Source organism: Oryctolagus cuniculus, chromosome 12 (genome assembly GCF_051225735.1).
Source record: "Oryctolagus cuniculus isolate XC-2025 breed Fujian yellow rabbit chromosome 12, ASM5122573v1, whole genome shotgun sequence".
In the NCBI taxonomy this organism is placed as follows: domain Eukaryota; kingdom Metazoa; phylum Chordata; class Mammalia; order Lagomorpha; family Leporidae; genus Oryctolagus; species Oryctolagus cuniculus.
This window is the reverse complement of record NC_142878.1, coordinates 97,657,835-97,672,958: the sequence shown is the minus strand read 5'-3', so window position 1 is coordinate 97,672,958 and position 15,124 is coordinate 97,657,835. Positions and strand designations below refer to the sequence as shown.

Here is a 15,124-nt window from a genome sequence, read left to right as displayed (position 1 = left end):
TTAAGAAGTCAGCTCTAGTTGTGAAAAACATGTAAAACCAAAGACATGATATTCTGTTGAATGCATGTGAACACCATAGCGAAGTTCAATTATCAATTGGGGTACACGGTTTAATAGAACGTATTGACAGTTTATCAGACAGTAAAAGAACCAGGCACACATTGGGGAAGTTGATGAGTCTTTTTCTGTTTTTAAAGATTTGTTTTATTTATTTGAGAGGCAGACTTACAGACAGAGAGGGAGAGAGACAGAGAGGTCTTCCATCTGCTGGTTCACTCCCTAAATAGCTGCAACAGCCAGAGCTGGACCAAGCTGAAGTCAGGAGCAAGGAGCTCCCTCCCGATCTCCCGCATGGATGCAGGGGCCCTAGGACTTGGACCATTTTCCCCTGCTTTCCCAGGCACATCAGCAGGGAGCTGGATCAGAAGTGGAGCAGCTAGGACATGAACTGCCACCCATATGGGATGCCAGTGCCTCAGATAGAGGCTTAACCTACTGCGCACAGCGCCGGCCCCAGAGCTGATGAGACTTGAGTGTAACAGGAAGAGAATCTCTGGACTGAATCAGAGACCTGTCCTCTAATCCTGGCTTGGTGACACTAGGCAAGTCAAGGTCTGCTTTTCTCCTCCGTGAAATTGTGATGATGCCATTGCCCAGTGTTGCTGTGAAGACTGAATGAGAGAGGGACCAACCCAGGCCCTGACTCAGAGATTGGAGTCTCAGAACCTTGGACTCCCTGCCAGGAACTTGAACTTCCCAACCATATGATTGCTTCCCCTTAGTAATCTTCCATTCTTCTGCCCTGACCTCACTGCCCACCACTCTGTGACAGTTGCCGTCTGTGTATTTGTCATGTGCTCCACCCCAGATTATGAACCTGAGGAGGACTGGCGCTGTGGCTTGCTCTTATCTGTGTTTGCCTTACAGCACCCACATTTGTTGAATTTTATTGAATAAATATGTAAGGATCCAAAGAACATCTGGTTAGAGCTGGCTCAGTCCTGACAGTGTCTTTGGTTTGGTCCCAGCTGCTGACAACACCATCCTGGTTAGGCATTCTTGGTCCACGTGGTTCTCAGAACAGATGTCTTCATCACCTTTCTCTTCTGTGAACAAATGTTTCCCCTGGGATGGACCTGCATGCATGCTTCGAGCAGGGCAGAGGGCCTGTTGAGATGGGCATTGTCTCTGGAAACTGCAGGCAGCTCACAAGTCCCTGTCTCCCAACAGTGCAGCGCCGACTTGAAGCCTCACCTGTGCCTCAGCTCGCAGTCAGCCAAGGGCACGATCAGCACCTAAGAGTGAGGTTGTTGGAGAAGCTGGCGTGGCCACGCAGCAAAGCTCTGTAGATCTGACCAGGAGAGAGCAGGGTTCTCAAAAGGGCTTCCAAGAACTTCTGCATTTTGTTTCAATCGTCAGAGCATCTCTTTGGGCTTGGGCTTGGGCTTCTAGAAGGCTAGGGAAGCCCAAGGGGTAGAGAGTGAAGTGGCAGAGCTGCAGTGGACGAGCATAAATCTCAAGAGTGAGTTCCAGGTAAATGCTAGCAGGGCCATGGGTGCCTGGCAGAATCCTGCGGAGAGACCGCTGCAAGCTGGGAGGCTTCTTCCCTGTGCCTTTGATTAGGTAGTGGGTACACTGAAGATGAACTCCTTCTTTTTTTTTTTTTTAGCATAGCAAAATTTACGTATTACCTTGATATGCTTTCTAGTAGTATAGTGAGGTTACATTGTGTGCACCTTTAACTTAACACAAATTCAACTCCTTATGCCAATAAACAAAATGACAGACACAGCTTCTCTCCTGCTTGTCTTTCTGCCGGCCTTCCCACTCAGACAAGCACAAGTCCCAGGTGTGTGAGCTGGGGGCCGTCACGCCCCTGCCATCACGCAGGCTGTGTGCCTCTTCTGCAGCAGCAGGGAGCATCTTCTTGTATCCTCACATTTAAAGATAACGTTTTTGTGTTTTCCACTTGTTTTCACAACATGGCCCCAGCCTCAAGCCACCAGTGCCATCCGTTGCTTAGGTGCTGCCCAACCGTCTACCTGGCGCTGGGGAAAGCTGCCTGGGCTCCACTTAGCAAGAGACAGCCTGTTCCTTTGTGAGGGGTGTTCAGGGTATAACTTGATCACGTTGATAGTTTCGCCTTTTAACTTGGGAACCAAGCCATGGGTGAGACATGACCTCACCGTAAAAATAGAATGACCCCCAGAAGACAAGACCAGAAGTTAAAATGGGGACTGAAGTTCCTCCTGACTGCTTCCCCTTTGCCATGACTCTTGCTGTCTTGTTTTCTCGAGGAAGCCGCAGAACACGATTTCCTGTTTGTTCTCTCTCTTGTTCATTGCTGGCTTCTGTCTTGAAGCCCCCCTTCACCAGATTCTCAATAAGCAGATGTACACAAGGAAAAGCTATCCGGGCTCTCCATGTCACCATAAAGCCCCCAGTGAGTAAACAGCCTTAAAAAATGGCCAACACCAAAAAATCCGTTCTGGTAATTGGATGTATTTTTAAAGCTGAAGGCTGGCTGTCAGCTACTTAAGGTGTGCCGAGCATTGCTTCTAGAGAACTAACACTTTTAAAGGATGACTAGTAGAGACACGAGAGTCTCTGGAGTGAAAGCATCTATTTGTCCTCATGTCTTTTATCAAAGAAGCCTAGGACATGGTGCCCAGGCCTCAGCTGAAGTCTTAATTCTGATGTTGATTAGCAGTGGCTAATCATTAGCCATGGCTTTAGGGTCCCCATGGTAAGATTGGGGGAGCAGCAGCTGCCCATGTGCAGGTGATGATGTCATTAAAGGCAAATGAGATCATGTACAAAAAGGACTTGGAAAAACTCTGAAGTGCTGTAGAAAGGTATTGGTTTTATATATCATGCTTTGTGTGCAGAGAAAAAGATAAATCCATTTACGACAATAGAGCCACAGTTAGTACCTCAAGCATTCCTGACTTCCTTGGTTAAAAAGCTTCCTTTGCTGGGGGAACTTCCTTTGTGAGTTTTAAGTCACCACGGGAAAGGTTCCAGGTTTCCCTCCAGATGATGTCATTTCTGCTCTTTAGTCAGATTCCAGTGGCATTTGCCTTGGCATGTATCGCTTTCTTACAGATAAGTAGAGCATGGTAACTCTTCCCTTCCCTCTTTTCTCTGTGAAGTCATGAGGCTTAGTCTTTCCTTGTTACGAAGGAGAAACAAGACTCCCGGGTGGATCTCCACAGAGCTCCCCGGCCAGGGACCTGCCCGGCCTCCCCCTGGTTCACTTGCTCTCCCTTGCCGGTCCCGTCTCTTGTCAGGTTGGGCTGGGAAAGAGGAACGTGCAGGCATGAAGCACAGATTGGTTTCCAGCCACTTGCACTCCTGGTGAGACAAGGCTCAGGAGGGGCTAAACCCAAGGACATTGTGAGTACAAATATTTCCAACAGTGATGCTGACGTGAAAGAGTTTCCTTGAAGAAAATATTTTCTGGAACAAATTCTACTGAATCTATTTGATTCCATGACTTATTTTTTAGTATACCACAGTGAAATTTTATCTTCATCAGGGTTGTTTCCATTTAAATTTTCCTACAAAACTTGGAGTTGGTGATCACCTTCTGTTCCATTACATGTATTATGACCATATATACAACTATTGGAAGTTCTCTTGTGGCCATTAGTTCCATCAAGTCCAGTCTTCTAGGTTAAATTTTATGGATCTAATATCTTTATGAAATATGAAAATTAGATTCTTCTGTCAGTTTTTAGATCACACTAAGCTATACTACATGCAGTTTAACTGTTGCCAGTTTTATTGTGAGTCGATTACTTTTTTTTTTTTGACAGGCAGAGTTACAGACAGTGAGAGAGAGAGAAAGACAGAAAGGTCTTCCTTCCATTGGTTCACTCCCCAAATGGCCACCATGGCCAGCGCTGCACCATTCCGAAGCCAGGAGCCAGAGTTTATTCTTTCTACCAGTTTTAGGTATTATGAAATGAACAAGAGGCTGGTAATATATATTTATTTATCAGTGAGTTCATTTTTAAAATTGTGGTTAATTTTAGATATAGAAATGAAAATATAGAGTGAAAGGAAGTGTCCTAGGGTCAGAATGGTGGGAATACAAACCAAAACCACATTGAGATGCCACTTCTCACCCAATAAGATGGCTGCAAAAAATTTTTTTGTTAATGGGAGACCACAAGTGTTGGGAAAATGTGAAGAAATTGGAACCCTTGTACATTGCTGGTGGAAATGTGAAGTGGTCCAGCTGCTGTGGAATCAGGAGGTTTCTCAGAGTGTGTTTAGCTTTGCAGTGAAGATGCTGTGTCCCACATGAGAGTGCCTGTATTCATTTCCTGACTCCAGCTTCCCACTGATGCAGACCAGGGGCACAGTGATGATGCATTTAGGTTCCTCCCCACCACGTGGGAGACCTGGATTGGGTTCCTAGCTCCTGGCTATGGCCACAGCTATTGAGAGCATTTGAGGAGTGAACTGGCAGGTGGGCGCGCTCTCTGCCTCTCAAACAAATTAAAAATAATTTTGAAAGTTTTGAGTTCTGCATTGTGGCTTAGCAAGTTAAGCCACCACTTGCAATACCACATATCACATCAGAGTGCTGGTTCAAGTTCCAGCTACTCTGATTCCAATTCACGTTCCTGCTAATGTGCCTGTGAAGACAGTGGAAGGTGCTCCAAGAACTTGGGCCCCTGAATTCTATGTGAGAGACCAAGATGGTCTCCAAGTTCCTGGCTCCTGATTTCTGTCTGGCCCAGACCTGGCTGTTGCAGCAATTTGGGGAGTGAACCAGCAGATGGAATCTCTCTCTCTCTCTCTCTCTCTCTCTTTTTCTCTCTGTGTGTGTGCGCATGTGTGTCACTTTGCCTTTCAAGTAAATTTTTTTTTTGACAGGCAGAGTTAGAGAGACAGAGAGAAAGGTCTTCCTTTTTTCCGTTGGTTCACCCCCCAGGTGGCCGCTACGGCCAGCATGCTGCGCTGATCCAAAGCCAGGAGCCAGGTGCTTCTCCTGGTCTCCCATGGGGTGCAGGGCCCAAGCACTTGGGCCATCCTCCACTGCCTTCCCGGGCTACAGCAGAGAGCTGGACTAGAAGAGGAGCAACCGGGACAGAATCCGGCGCCCCAACCGGGACTAGAACCTTGGGTGCCGGCGCCGCAGGTGGAGGATAAGCCAAGAGAGCCGCGGCACCAGCTCAAGTAAATTTTATTTAAAGATTTATTTTTATTTATTTGAAAGAGTTACAAAGAGAGGTAGAGACAGAGAGAGAGCTCTTCACTCCCCAGATGGTTCACTCCCTAGATGGCCGAAATGGCGGGAGCTGCACGGATCCAAAGCCAGGAGCCAGGAGCTTCTTCTGGGTCTTCCACGTGGGTGCAGGAGCCCAAGACCTTGGGCCATCTTCTACTGCTTTCCTAGGCCATAGCAGAGAGCTGGATTGGAAGTGGAGCAGCCAGGACTAGAACCGGCGCCCATATGGGATGCTGGCGCTTCAGGCCAGGGCTTTAACCCACTGTGCCACAGCACCAGCCCCCTCAAGTAAATTTAAAAAAATAATAATAAAAATACATATAGAACTACATGCAAATTAGTGTAGTAAAACGAGTTTTGTTTTGTTTTTTTTTTACAGGCAGAGTGGACAGTGAGAGAGAGAGACAGAGAGAAAGGTCTTCCTTTGCCGTTGGTTCACCCTCCAATGGCCGCCGTGGCCAGCGCACTGCGGTTGGCGCATCGGACTGATCCGAAGGCAGGAGCCAGATACTTATCCTGGTCTCCCATGGGGTGCAGGGCCCAAGCACTTGGGCTATCCTCCACTGCACTCCTGGGCCATAGCAGAGAGCTGGCCTGGAAGAGGGGCAACTGGGACAGAATCCGGCGCCCCGACCGGGACTAGAACCCGGTGTGCCGGCGCCGCTAGGTGGAGGATTAGCCTAGTGAGCCACGGCGCCGGCCTGTAAAACGAGTATTGTTAAACATGAAGAAAGTAAAGTTTTACTCTAGGGCATGATGGAAAGATATACCATGGTTTTGGATGGGATAAGTCAATATTGTAAAGATGTCCATTTATCCCCAGAGTAAAATATGTTTGTTGTGCTTCCAATGAGAAATCCCAGAATTTTCAAACAAGCTAATCCTAGAATTCATCAGAAAATAAAATGACAAAAATATGCCAAGAAAATTTTGAAAAAGAACATGAATACCATCAGCTCGCAATATGTTTCCTGAAGCATATCATGTACAGCAGCATCATATTGACATGTGATCAGCAGGTAGCTTGATGAGCCGGACTGGAGAAAATAGAAACAAATACAAATCTTTTATTAGAAATTTGGCATACGTTAGAGATGGCGGTTGAAATCAGTAGAGAAAGAATGGGCCGTTTATTGTATAAGAACATTAGTTAATCCCTTAGTGAAAAAATGAGTTAGACCTTCACACCATTTATAAAAATAATAGATTTGAGACTAATACACTTTTTTAACTCTAAGAGGAGGCTGGCGTTGTGGTATAGTGGGTTAAGCCACCACTTGGGACACCCCCATCCCATATTGCAGTGCCCGTTGGAGTCCCAGCTACTCTGCTTCTGAGCCGACTCCCTGCGAACTTGCCTGGGAAGCTGCAGATGATGGCTCAAGTATTTGAGTTCCTGCCACCCATGTGGGAGACCCAGATGGAGTTCCGAGCTCCTGGCTCCACTGGCCCAGCCCTGGCTGTTGTGGCCATTTGGGAAATAAATCATTGAATGGAAGATCTCTGTCTCTCTCACTGTCCCTTTCAAATAATGAATAAATAAATCTTTTTTAAAAAAAATCATAAAAGTAATAAATGGAAACATTGGGGAATATATTTGTAATTGGGTGTTAGAATAGCTCTTTTTTTAAACTTTTATTTAGCAAATATAAATTTCCAAAGTACAGCTTATGGATTTTAATGGCTTCTCCCCCCCATAACTTTCCTCCCACCCGCAACCCTCCCAACTCCCGCTCCCTCTCCCATTTCATTCACATCAAGATTCATTTTCAATTATCTTTATATACAGAAGATGAATTTAGTATATATTAAGTAAAGATTTCAACAGTTTACACCCACACAGAACATAAAGTGTAAAATACTGTTTGAGTACTAGATATAGCATTAATTCACATTGAACAGCACATTAAGGACAGAGATCCTACATGAGGAGTAAGTGCACAGTGACTCCTGTTGTTGACTTAACAATTTGACACTCTTGTTTATGGCATCAGTAATCTCCCTAGGCTCCTGTCATGAGTTGCCAAGGCTATGGAAGCCTTTTGAGTTCGCCAACTTTGATCTTATTTAGACAAGGCCATAGTCAAAGTGGAGGTTCACTCCTCCCTCCAGAGAAAGGTACCTCCTTCTTTGATGGCCCATTCTTTCTACTGGGATCTCACTTGCAGAGATCTTTCATTTAGTTAGTTAGTTAGTTAGTTTGTTTGTTTGTTTTGCCAGAGTGTCTTGGCTTTCTATGCCTGAAATACTCTCATGGGCTCTTCAGCCAGATCTGAATGCCTTAAGGGCTGATTCTGAGGCCAGAGTGCTGTTTAGGTCATCTGCCATTCTATGAGTCTGCTGTGTATCCTGCTTCCCATGTTAGATCATTCTCTCCCTTTTTTGTTCTATCAGTTAGTAGAATAGCTCTTTTTAAAAACATGATACAAGACCGGCACTGTGGCTCACTTGGCTAATCCTCCGCCTGCAGTGCCGGCACCGCAGGTTCTAGTCCTGGTTGGGGCACCGGGTTCTGTCCCGGTTGCTCCTCTTCAAGTCTAGCTCTCTGCTGTGGCCCGGGAAGACAGTGGAGGATGGCCCAGGTCCATGGGCCCTGCACTCCATGGGAGACCAGGAGGAAGCATCTGGCTCCTGGCTTCGGATCAGCACAGCGTGCCGGCCGCAGCAGCCATTTCAGGGGTGAACTAACCAAAGGAAAACCTTTCTCTCTCTCTGTCTCTGTCTCTGTCTCTCACTGTCTAACTCTGCCTGTCAAAAAATAAAATAAAACAAAAACATGATACAAAACACAAGGTTCGAATTTCTAAAACTACCAGATTTAATCACAAAAATAGTATGTAAGGTAAAACATAAAGTAAAATATACAACAGACTGGAAGAAAGCATTTGTAACATATAATAGCGGCTTTAATGTATTTAATAAAATACTTAATAGGAGAAAGAATATAATAAACATAGACAACAATGTGAACAGACAATTCATGGAAGAGAAATACAAATAATTAATAAATATATGAACTGGGGAAATGCAATTCAAGCCAGGAACTTTTTTTTTAACTATAGATTAGCTCACCCTTAAGAAACACAGGATGAAATAGGATGTCCATTTTCACCCTTTAAAGTGGCCAGGATGTCAAAGATTGATAGTGCCAATTATTGATGAGGGTGAGGAAGACAGGTACTTTTATGCATTATCGGTGGCAATATAAACGGATCCGTTATTTTTGGAAGGCCATTTGGCAGGATCTGCGAGGCTTAAAATGCATGCAGCTCTCAGCTCCATTTGCCATTCCTGCCCGGTTCCTTCTGGATGGCCTCTCATCTCTGGTGGTCAGGTTGCACGGAAATGAAAGCAAAGCTGTAGGTCCCTTAGGAGCCAGGCCCAGATCTGCACAGCAGTCCTTCCAGCACATTCCATCAACCCAAATAAGCCATGGGTCAGCCTACCTGCATGGAAAGGAAACCTAGCTCCTGATGGGACAGGAGGCTTTCAGACAAACTGCCACGGGGCAGTTGGAATAAACCACACTGCTTCATGGACCATTTTAGCAGCATCTCTTCTGTGTATATATAAATTTCAAAACATTCTGTTGTTTCTGTCCATATTTCCTCCCTGACCTCAACCTTGTGACCAGGCACATATTCTGTTTTGTTTTCTTAACTTTTTCTCTTGGAGATCTGTGGATAAATCATAAACAAAAACATACAATAAAACCACACCACAGTAAATGGCTGCAAGATTCAGTTTTTTTTTTTTTTTTTATGATTTATTTGAAAGGCAGAGTTACAGAGAGCAGAGGCAGAGAAAGAGGGAAGGAGGGAGGGAGGGAGGGGGAGAGGAAGGGAGGGAGAGAGTGAGAGAGGTCTTCTATCCTCTGGTTCACTCCCCAGATGGCCGCAACAGCCAGACTGGGCTGATCCAAAGCCAGGAGCCAGGAGCTTCTAGTGCGTCTCCCACGTGGGTACAAGGGCACAAGAAGTTGAGCCATTTTCTACTGCTTTCCTAGGCCATAGCAGAGAGCTGGATTGGAAGAGGAGTATTCGAGACTTGAACTGGCACCCATATGGGATGCTGGCACTACAAGCAGTGGCTTTACCTGCTACCCCACAGCACCGGCCCCAAACTTCAGTTTTTTGTTTTGTTTTGTTTTTAAGATTTATTTATTTATTTGAAAGTCAGAGTTACACAGAGAGAGGAGAGGCAGAGAGAGAGAGAGAGAAAGGTCTTCCATCGGCTGGTTCCCTTCCTAGATGGCCACAATGGCTGGAGCTACACTGATCCGAAGCCAGGAGCCAGGAGCTTCTTCCGCGTCTCCCACATGGGTGCAGGGCCCAAGGACTTGGGCCATTTTCCACTGCTTTCCCAGGACATAGCAGAGAGCTGGGTTGGAAAAGGAATAGCCAGGAAGGACTAGAACCACTACCCATATGGGATGCTGGCACTTCAGGCCAGGGTTTTAACCCGCTGCACCACGGCGCCGGCCCCCAAACTTCAGTTTTTAAACCCTGGTGTTGTATCATTATGAAGTTAAGTAAAAGCAGTGTTTTATCAGTATTCATCAGTGATATCCTAAAATTGAAGAATATGAGACTTCCTTGTACACAGCTGAGCTTATGTTGAGCTGAGAAAGTCCAAGTTGATTCTGAGGCAAGTTGATTCCTAATATGTGTGCACATCCAGGGCCGGCTCCGTGGCTCACCAGGCTAATCCTCCGCCTGCGGCGCCGGCACCCTGGGTTCTAGTCCCGGTTGGGCGCCGGATTCTGTCCCGGTTGCCCCTCTTCCAGTCCAGCTCTCTGCTGTGGCCCGCGAGGGCAGTGGAGGATGGCCCAAGTGCTTGGGCCCTGCACCTGCATGGGAAACCAGGAGAAGCAGCTGGCTCCTGGTTTTGGATTGGTGCAGCGCGCCAGCTGTAGCGGCCATCTGGGGGGTGAACCAACGAAAAGGAAGACCTTTCTCTCCGTCTCTCTCTCTCTCTCACTGTCTAACTCTGCCTGTAAAATGTATATATATATGTATATATATATGTGCACATCCAAACACAGACACACACACACATCCTTTTGTGAATTTTCTCTTACCCCAGTCTGAAAACAGGGTTAGGTGGGTTGGAAACAGAACTGTAGCCGTATGCCAATAGCTGAATTTACATTATTATGGTATCTATTATTTTTAAATATATTTTTGGTGTATATGCTTTGGAGACAGGGAGGGAAAGAGAGTTCCCGTCTGCTGCTTCATTCCCTGAGTGCCCACAGTGGCCCCTGGCTAGGGTTAGAGCCGGGACCCTGCACTCAATCCAGGTCTCGCATATGTGTGGCAGGAACCTAATCATGTGAGCCATCTGCTGCCTCCCAGGGTCTACATCAGCAGGAAGCTGGAGTTGGGAGCCAGCGGCAGCGGACGTTGAGTCCAGGCACTCTGATGTGAGACAGGGGCCTTCCAACCAGCACCCCAGCCACCGGATCTAACACCCACTCCCTTTTCATTTTAAAGCATGCACTTGGAGGCCGGCACCGTGGTGCAGTAGGTTAATCTTCCTCCTGCGGCGCCGGCATTCCATATGGGCACTGATTCTAGTCCCAGCTGTTCCACTTCCAATCCAGCTCTCAGCTATGGTCTGGGAAAGCAGTAGAGGATGGGCCAAGTCCTTGGGCCCCTGCACCCATGTGAGAGACCGGGAAGAGGCACCTGGCTCCTGGCTTTGGATTGGCGCAGCTCCAGCCTTTGCAGCCATATGGGGAGTGAACCAACAGAAGGAAGACCTTTCTCTGTCTCTCCCTCTCACTGTCTGTAACTCTACCTCTCAAATAAAATAAATAAAATTTTTAAAAAATAAATAAAAATAAAACATGTGTTTGTCTTTTTAGAGTTACTAAGTGTATTCCAGGCAAAAGAAACAGCATGAGCAAAGGCACCTCGGCACAAGGTTTACCCAGAAAGTTAACTGACCCACAGGGGTGGCCAGCCTTCTAAGCAAACCAGCACCCATGCAGTGCAGGGCCAAGGCCATTTTTGTGTGTCGAGATTGACCCTTCATTGGTCAGGTGGACGGTTGAGTAGGTGGGAGCAAGACCAGAGGCTCAGAGGCCATTTGGGAGTCTGCTGCCAAGACAGAGGGGGGTGACATGACGTCAAACCAGGAGCATGTCCTCAGGTTGAGCACATGTGTCATCCTTACAAGGGTCTGTGAAATCTGTGACTGACCAAAAGAATTTTAATTTTATTCATTTGCCATATTATCTAAGAGCAGGTTATGAGCAAGATCGGAAGACAGGCATGTGAAATTTACCTGTTCTGACATTTCTAACCTCGGCATATTTCTGTTTTAACTCCATGCTGTAAAGAAATTTTCTTCATACTTGTCTCCAAGAGTGATCAGGAGTTTGGTGACCTGGATCACTCGTCACCCTGTGCGCACAATTTATTGTCCAACTTGGTAGTCTGAAACCCTCTATCAATTCTGTCTAAATGGCGTTTGCAGTTGCCCGGTTGACATTATTTTTATGAGCACGCTTTTTGTTATTTCTGCAATCCACTCAGCTCTTAGAAATGCCTCGGTCTGCTCTCCAGATGCCATGGCTTCTGCAGATATTTGCACCTGTGGGGGTATACAGCGAGCGGCTTCATGTCCCCACAGTCTTAAAATACTCTTTCCTCTGTGGAAGGAATGTGTTTCCCAGCTTTTATTCCGGGCTCTTGTCCCTGCATGAGATAAGAATTCAAAGCAGAGGCATAAATAAAGTGCAGTAATGAGAGCAGGGTTTATTTAGAGTGAGAGAGTGAGTGTGGGCAAACGCATGGAGAGAAAAGCTCTCCATGAAAGCCCCAAAGAGAAAGACCTGCCTGTGAGGAGAGAACATGCAAGAAGGCACCAAAAAGGCGAGGGTCGCTAGTCCAGTGGTCCCCTCTGTGGGGTAGAGAGCGGTGACCTAACTGAACATGCAACCTGGGTGGAGTTTGGGTGGGGTGAGGTCTTCCCGGAAAGTTTCATGGCATCTCCACATGGAACTTTCCTGGCTCCTTCTTCATCATGTAGGAGACTGAGGTGCATCATGGGAAAGGGGGTGGAGTTAGAGTATACTGTAGAGACAGAAACTGGAAAAATCCTTCAGCCCATTTATCTCTAACTCCCTGCCCATTTTGGGTCCCCTGTCACCTCTCCTCCCCAGCTGCAAAGAGGAAGCTTATCTGGGAGCTGGCTTGATACTTCTTTTAACTTTGTGCATATTTATCTAATTAGACACACGCATAACAAGAGCAGATCAAAGAAGAGCTTCTCAAATCATCTGGTTCTGAGAGCACTGACAGGCATGAGCTGGCAAATAGGCTAAGGCAAATTATTATTAAAACACTCGCCCTGGGATATAATACAAAGATGAAGGATTGTACTGTAGAATATGACTCTGTAAGACACAAATCCTGGCCAGCCAGCAAGCTTGAGTGAAAAGCCATGGGAGAGAAACAAGTAGTCTCAGTAAATGGGTTCCTCTTGTACTCTGGTCGTGAGCCATAATCATTTCCTAGTTGTAACTTGGAGCACCTTCTTCTCCCAGTAATTAAGTACGCTTGTGATTTTTGCATTTCCTACCAAGGCCCAGATTTTCACATTTCCACGAAGGACAGCTGGTAAGGGAGGCATCCTGCCTTGCTTAAGCTGACAAGCCCTTTTCTTTCATGAATCCAGTAACTATTTACACAGCTCTGCCCTTCCAGCACGCTCTCCAGGGGTTACAGTTTGCAGCCCTTCCCACTGTACTGAGAACAGCAGGTTTGGTGATCCTACAGTGTGGCCTGTCTTGTTAGGGGAAGGGAGAAAAGTGAGCATTTAGTAAGCATAGGCGCTGTGTTGTTTCGTATACATTAGCTCCTCTGATGATGAGGCTAACCCCATCTAGTTAGAATATGCTCAGTGTGTGTTGCTTTCTTTTTATTCTATAGTGTGGAAATAATCCGTGTGGAATTAATTACTTAACACCCTAAATTTGAAACCCTCTCTATGTGAGCATGACCTGGGTGATTTCTAGAGCTCATTGGATGCAGGATGTATTAATAGATGGGAAAGGGGTGAATCACGGCATGGATGGAAGGTCATAAAACCCCATGTGTATGCTTGGTGTACAGAATGTGTCAGGAGGAAACTTGAATAGGCTGGAAGACTTCTACTGAAAGGTTTTCTCAGAGCATTGTTGGAGGAACGTGGAGCATACTGACCTCTCCTTCTTTCTTAGATACATTCCACCGTTGATCTGGGGGAAGAGCGGACACATCCAGACGGCCTTGTATGGAAAGATGGGAAGGGTGAGGTCGCCACACCCGTATGGGCACCGGAAGTTCATCACCATGTCTGACGGAGCCACTTCTACTTTCGACCTCTTTGAGCCCTTGGCTGAGCACTGTGTTGGAGGTGAGCTGGTCTGACACGTGCAGCTTGGTCACCACTGCAAGAAGGAGCCCTGGTCAGTGCGGAGCACGGGGTGAACGCTGCTGCCCTGCCACCAGCTGTCCCGTTTCATCCGGGACTGCTGGGAAGTGTGTGGGGATGCAGCCAGGAGGAGCAGCCGACAGGGATTAACTCTAACGTGTGCTTGCCAGCACCATTTAAGGCTCCTCAGAAAGCATCATGGAATAGTTTTGTAACCTCCTCGTGACAGGCAAGCTCCCCACGTAGGGATGAGTGAGAGCTTGGAGTGCAGGCCCCAGGACCAGCCTGTTCAGTTGATGTCAGCAACAAGGCCAGACCGTTCTAAGTGCTTTAGATCTACTGTTACCTCATTTAATCTTCACCACGTCCCTGTGAGGTTGGTGCTTCATTATCCCTACCGCATGTCAGGGAAGCTGAGGCTTAGAGAAGCAACGTGTGCTGGTTTTGCTTGTTGAATAAGAGTAGTTAACAAAGGCTCTCAGGTACCCTCTGCTTAGGTGTCCCTTGCAAAAAGACACTGTAAGATCATATTGATCATGAAAGAGTCAGGGGGCCTCTCTCTGAGAAGCAGCTCCAGTCCCCATTGCTGCTGAAGTTTGATGTTGTTTGTCCTGCCTGTTCAAGAACGTTCATGAAATGCTTTGTAGCAAGGACTTTGGAAGAAGTGCAGTTACGTGCCAGCATCCCTGTGATGGCTATTCCTACTGCAAGAGAATGTGTCTTTTATGTTCAAAGGCACCTTGTTTGTTCATAGGTCCTCAGTAATTATTTATGGGTAAATTCCAGTAAACCTGTTGTAGCTCTCAGTGATCATGGTAACCAGAACTGCTGAGTAACTGGTGGCAAAGTTTTATGTTTCCTCTGCCTGGAATGCTCGTCCCCAGAACGTCGCTCAGCTGCCCCCTCTTACTCATTCAGGTCTCAGCTCAGATGTCACCCCCTCCGAGGGAGTCCTGGACTCCTCTAGCTACCTAGGGTTTCCCTCCCGGTAGATGTGTCATGTCCTCCTGCCATAGGTCCTCAAAGCACCTGCCACTCTCTACCCTTGCGTGTGCTTGTTGTTTATCTCTCTGCTAGCAGCCTACGCGTCCCCAGAACAGTCAGCTTCCAGGAATCGGACATGGAAGGAATGAATAAATAAATAGGTTAGAAGTTCATTTTGTGTTTAAAAGCCTTGTCTTTCAAATGTTTATTTCTCTACCATATCTAGCTAAATATGTCTTTTCTCTTTTCTCCAATGCTTTTATTTGTTTCTTTTACCATTAAAGCGCAAAATTTTGTTTGACCAGTCTGCTCCTCCTACCAGGACCGTGGTAGAATATTAAAATGGGCAAGACTGATATCTCATTGTATTTATTCATGTCTTTTTATCAACCTGGCCCCTGACAGGACTGATAAGAGTGATTCTGGGGGAGACAGTACAAGGGGTCTTCAAAAAGTTCACGCAGGCACTCTGGC

At 46.6% G+C, this 15,124-nt stretch overlaps 1 protein-coding gene across 18 annotated transcripts in view; it reads left to right on the top strand.

Annotated features, from left to right (window-relative positions):
* Positions 1–15,124, top strand: part of LOC127482730 (monoacylglycerol lipase ABHD2) — a 290,474-nt gene that overhangs the window by 137,239 nt on the left and 138,111 nt on the right. For all 18 annotated transcript variants that reach the window (XR_016218314.1, XR_016218325.1, XR_016218319.1 and 15 more), the window contains one exon: positions 13,473–13,648. Coding sequence is in view for 4 of the 18 variants with exons in the window: in XM_089310664.1 (XP_089166790.1) it covers positions 13,473–13,648 (176 nt within the window). In the remaining 14 variants the exon portion in view is untranslated. The remainder of the gene's footprint in view (positions 1–13,472; positions 13,649–15,124) is intronic.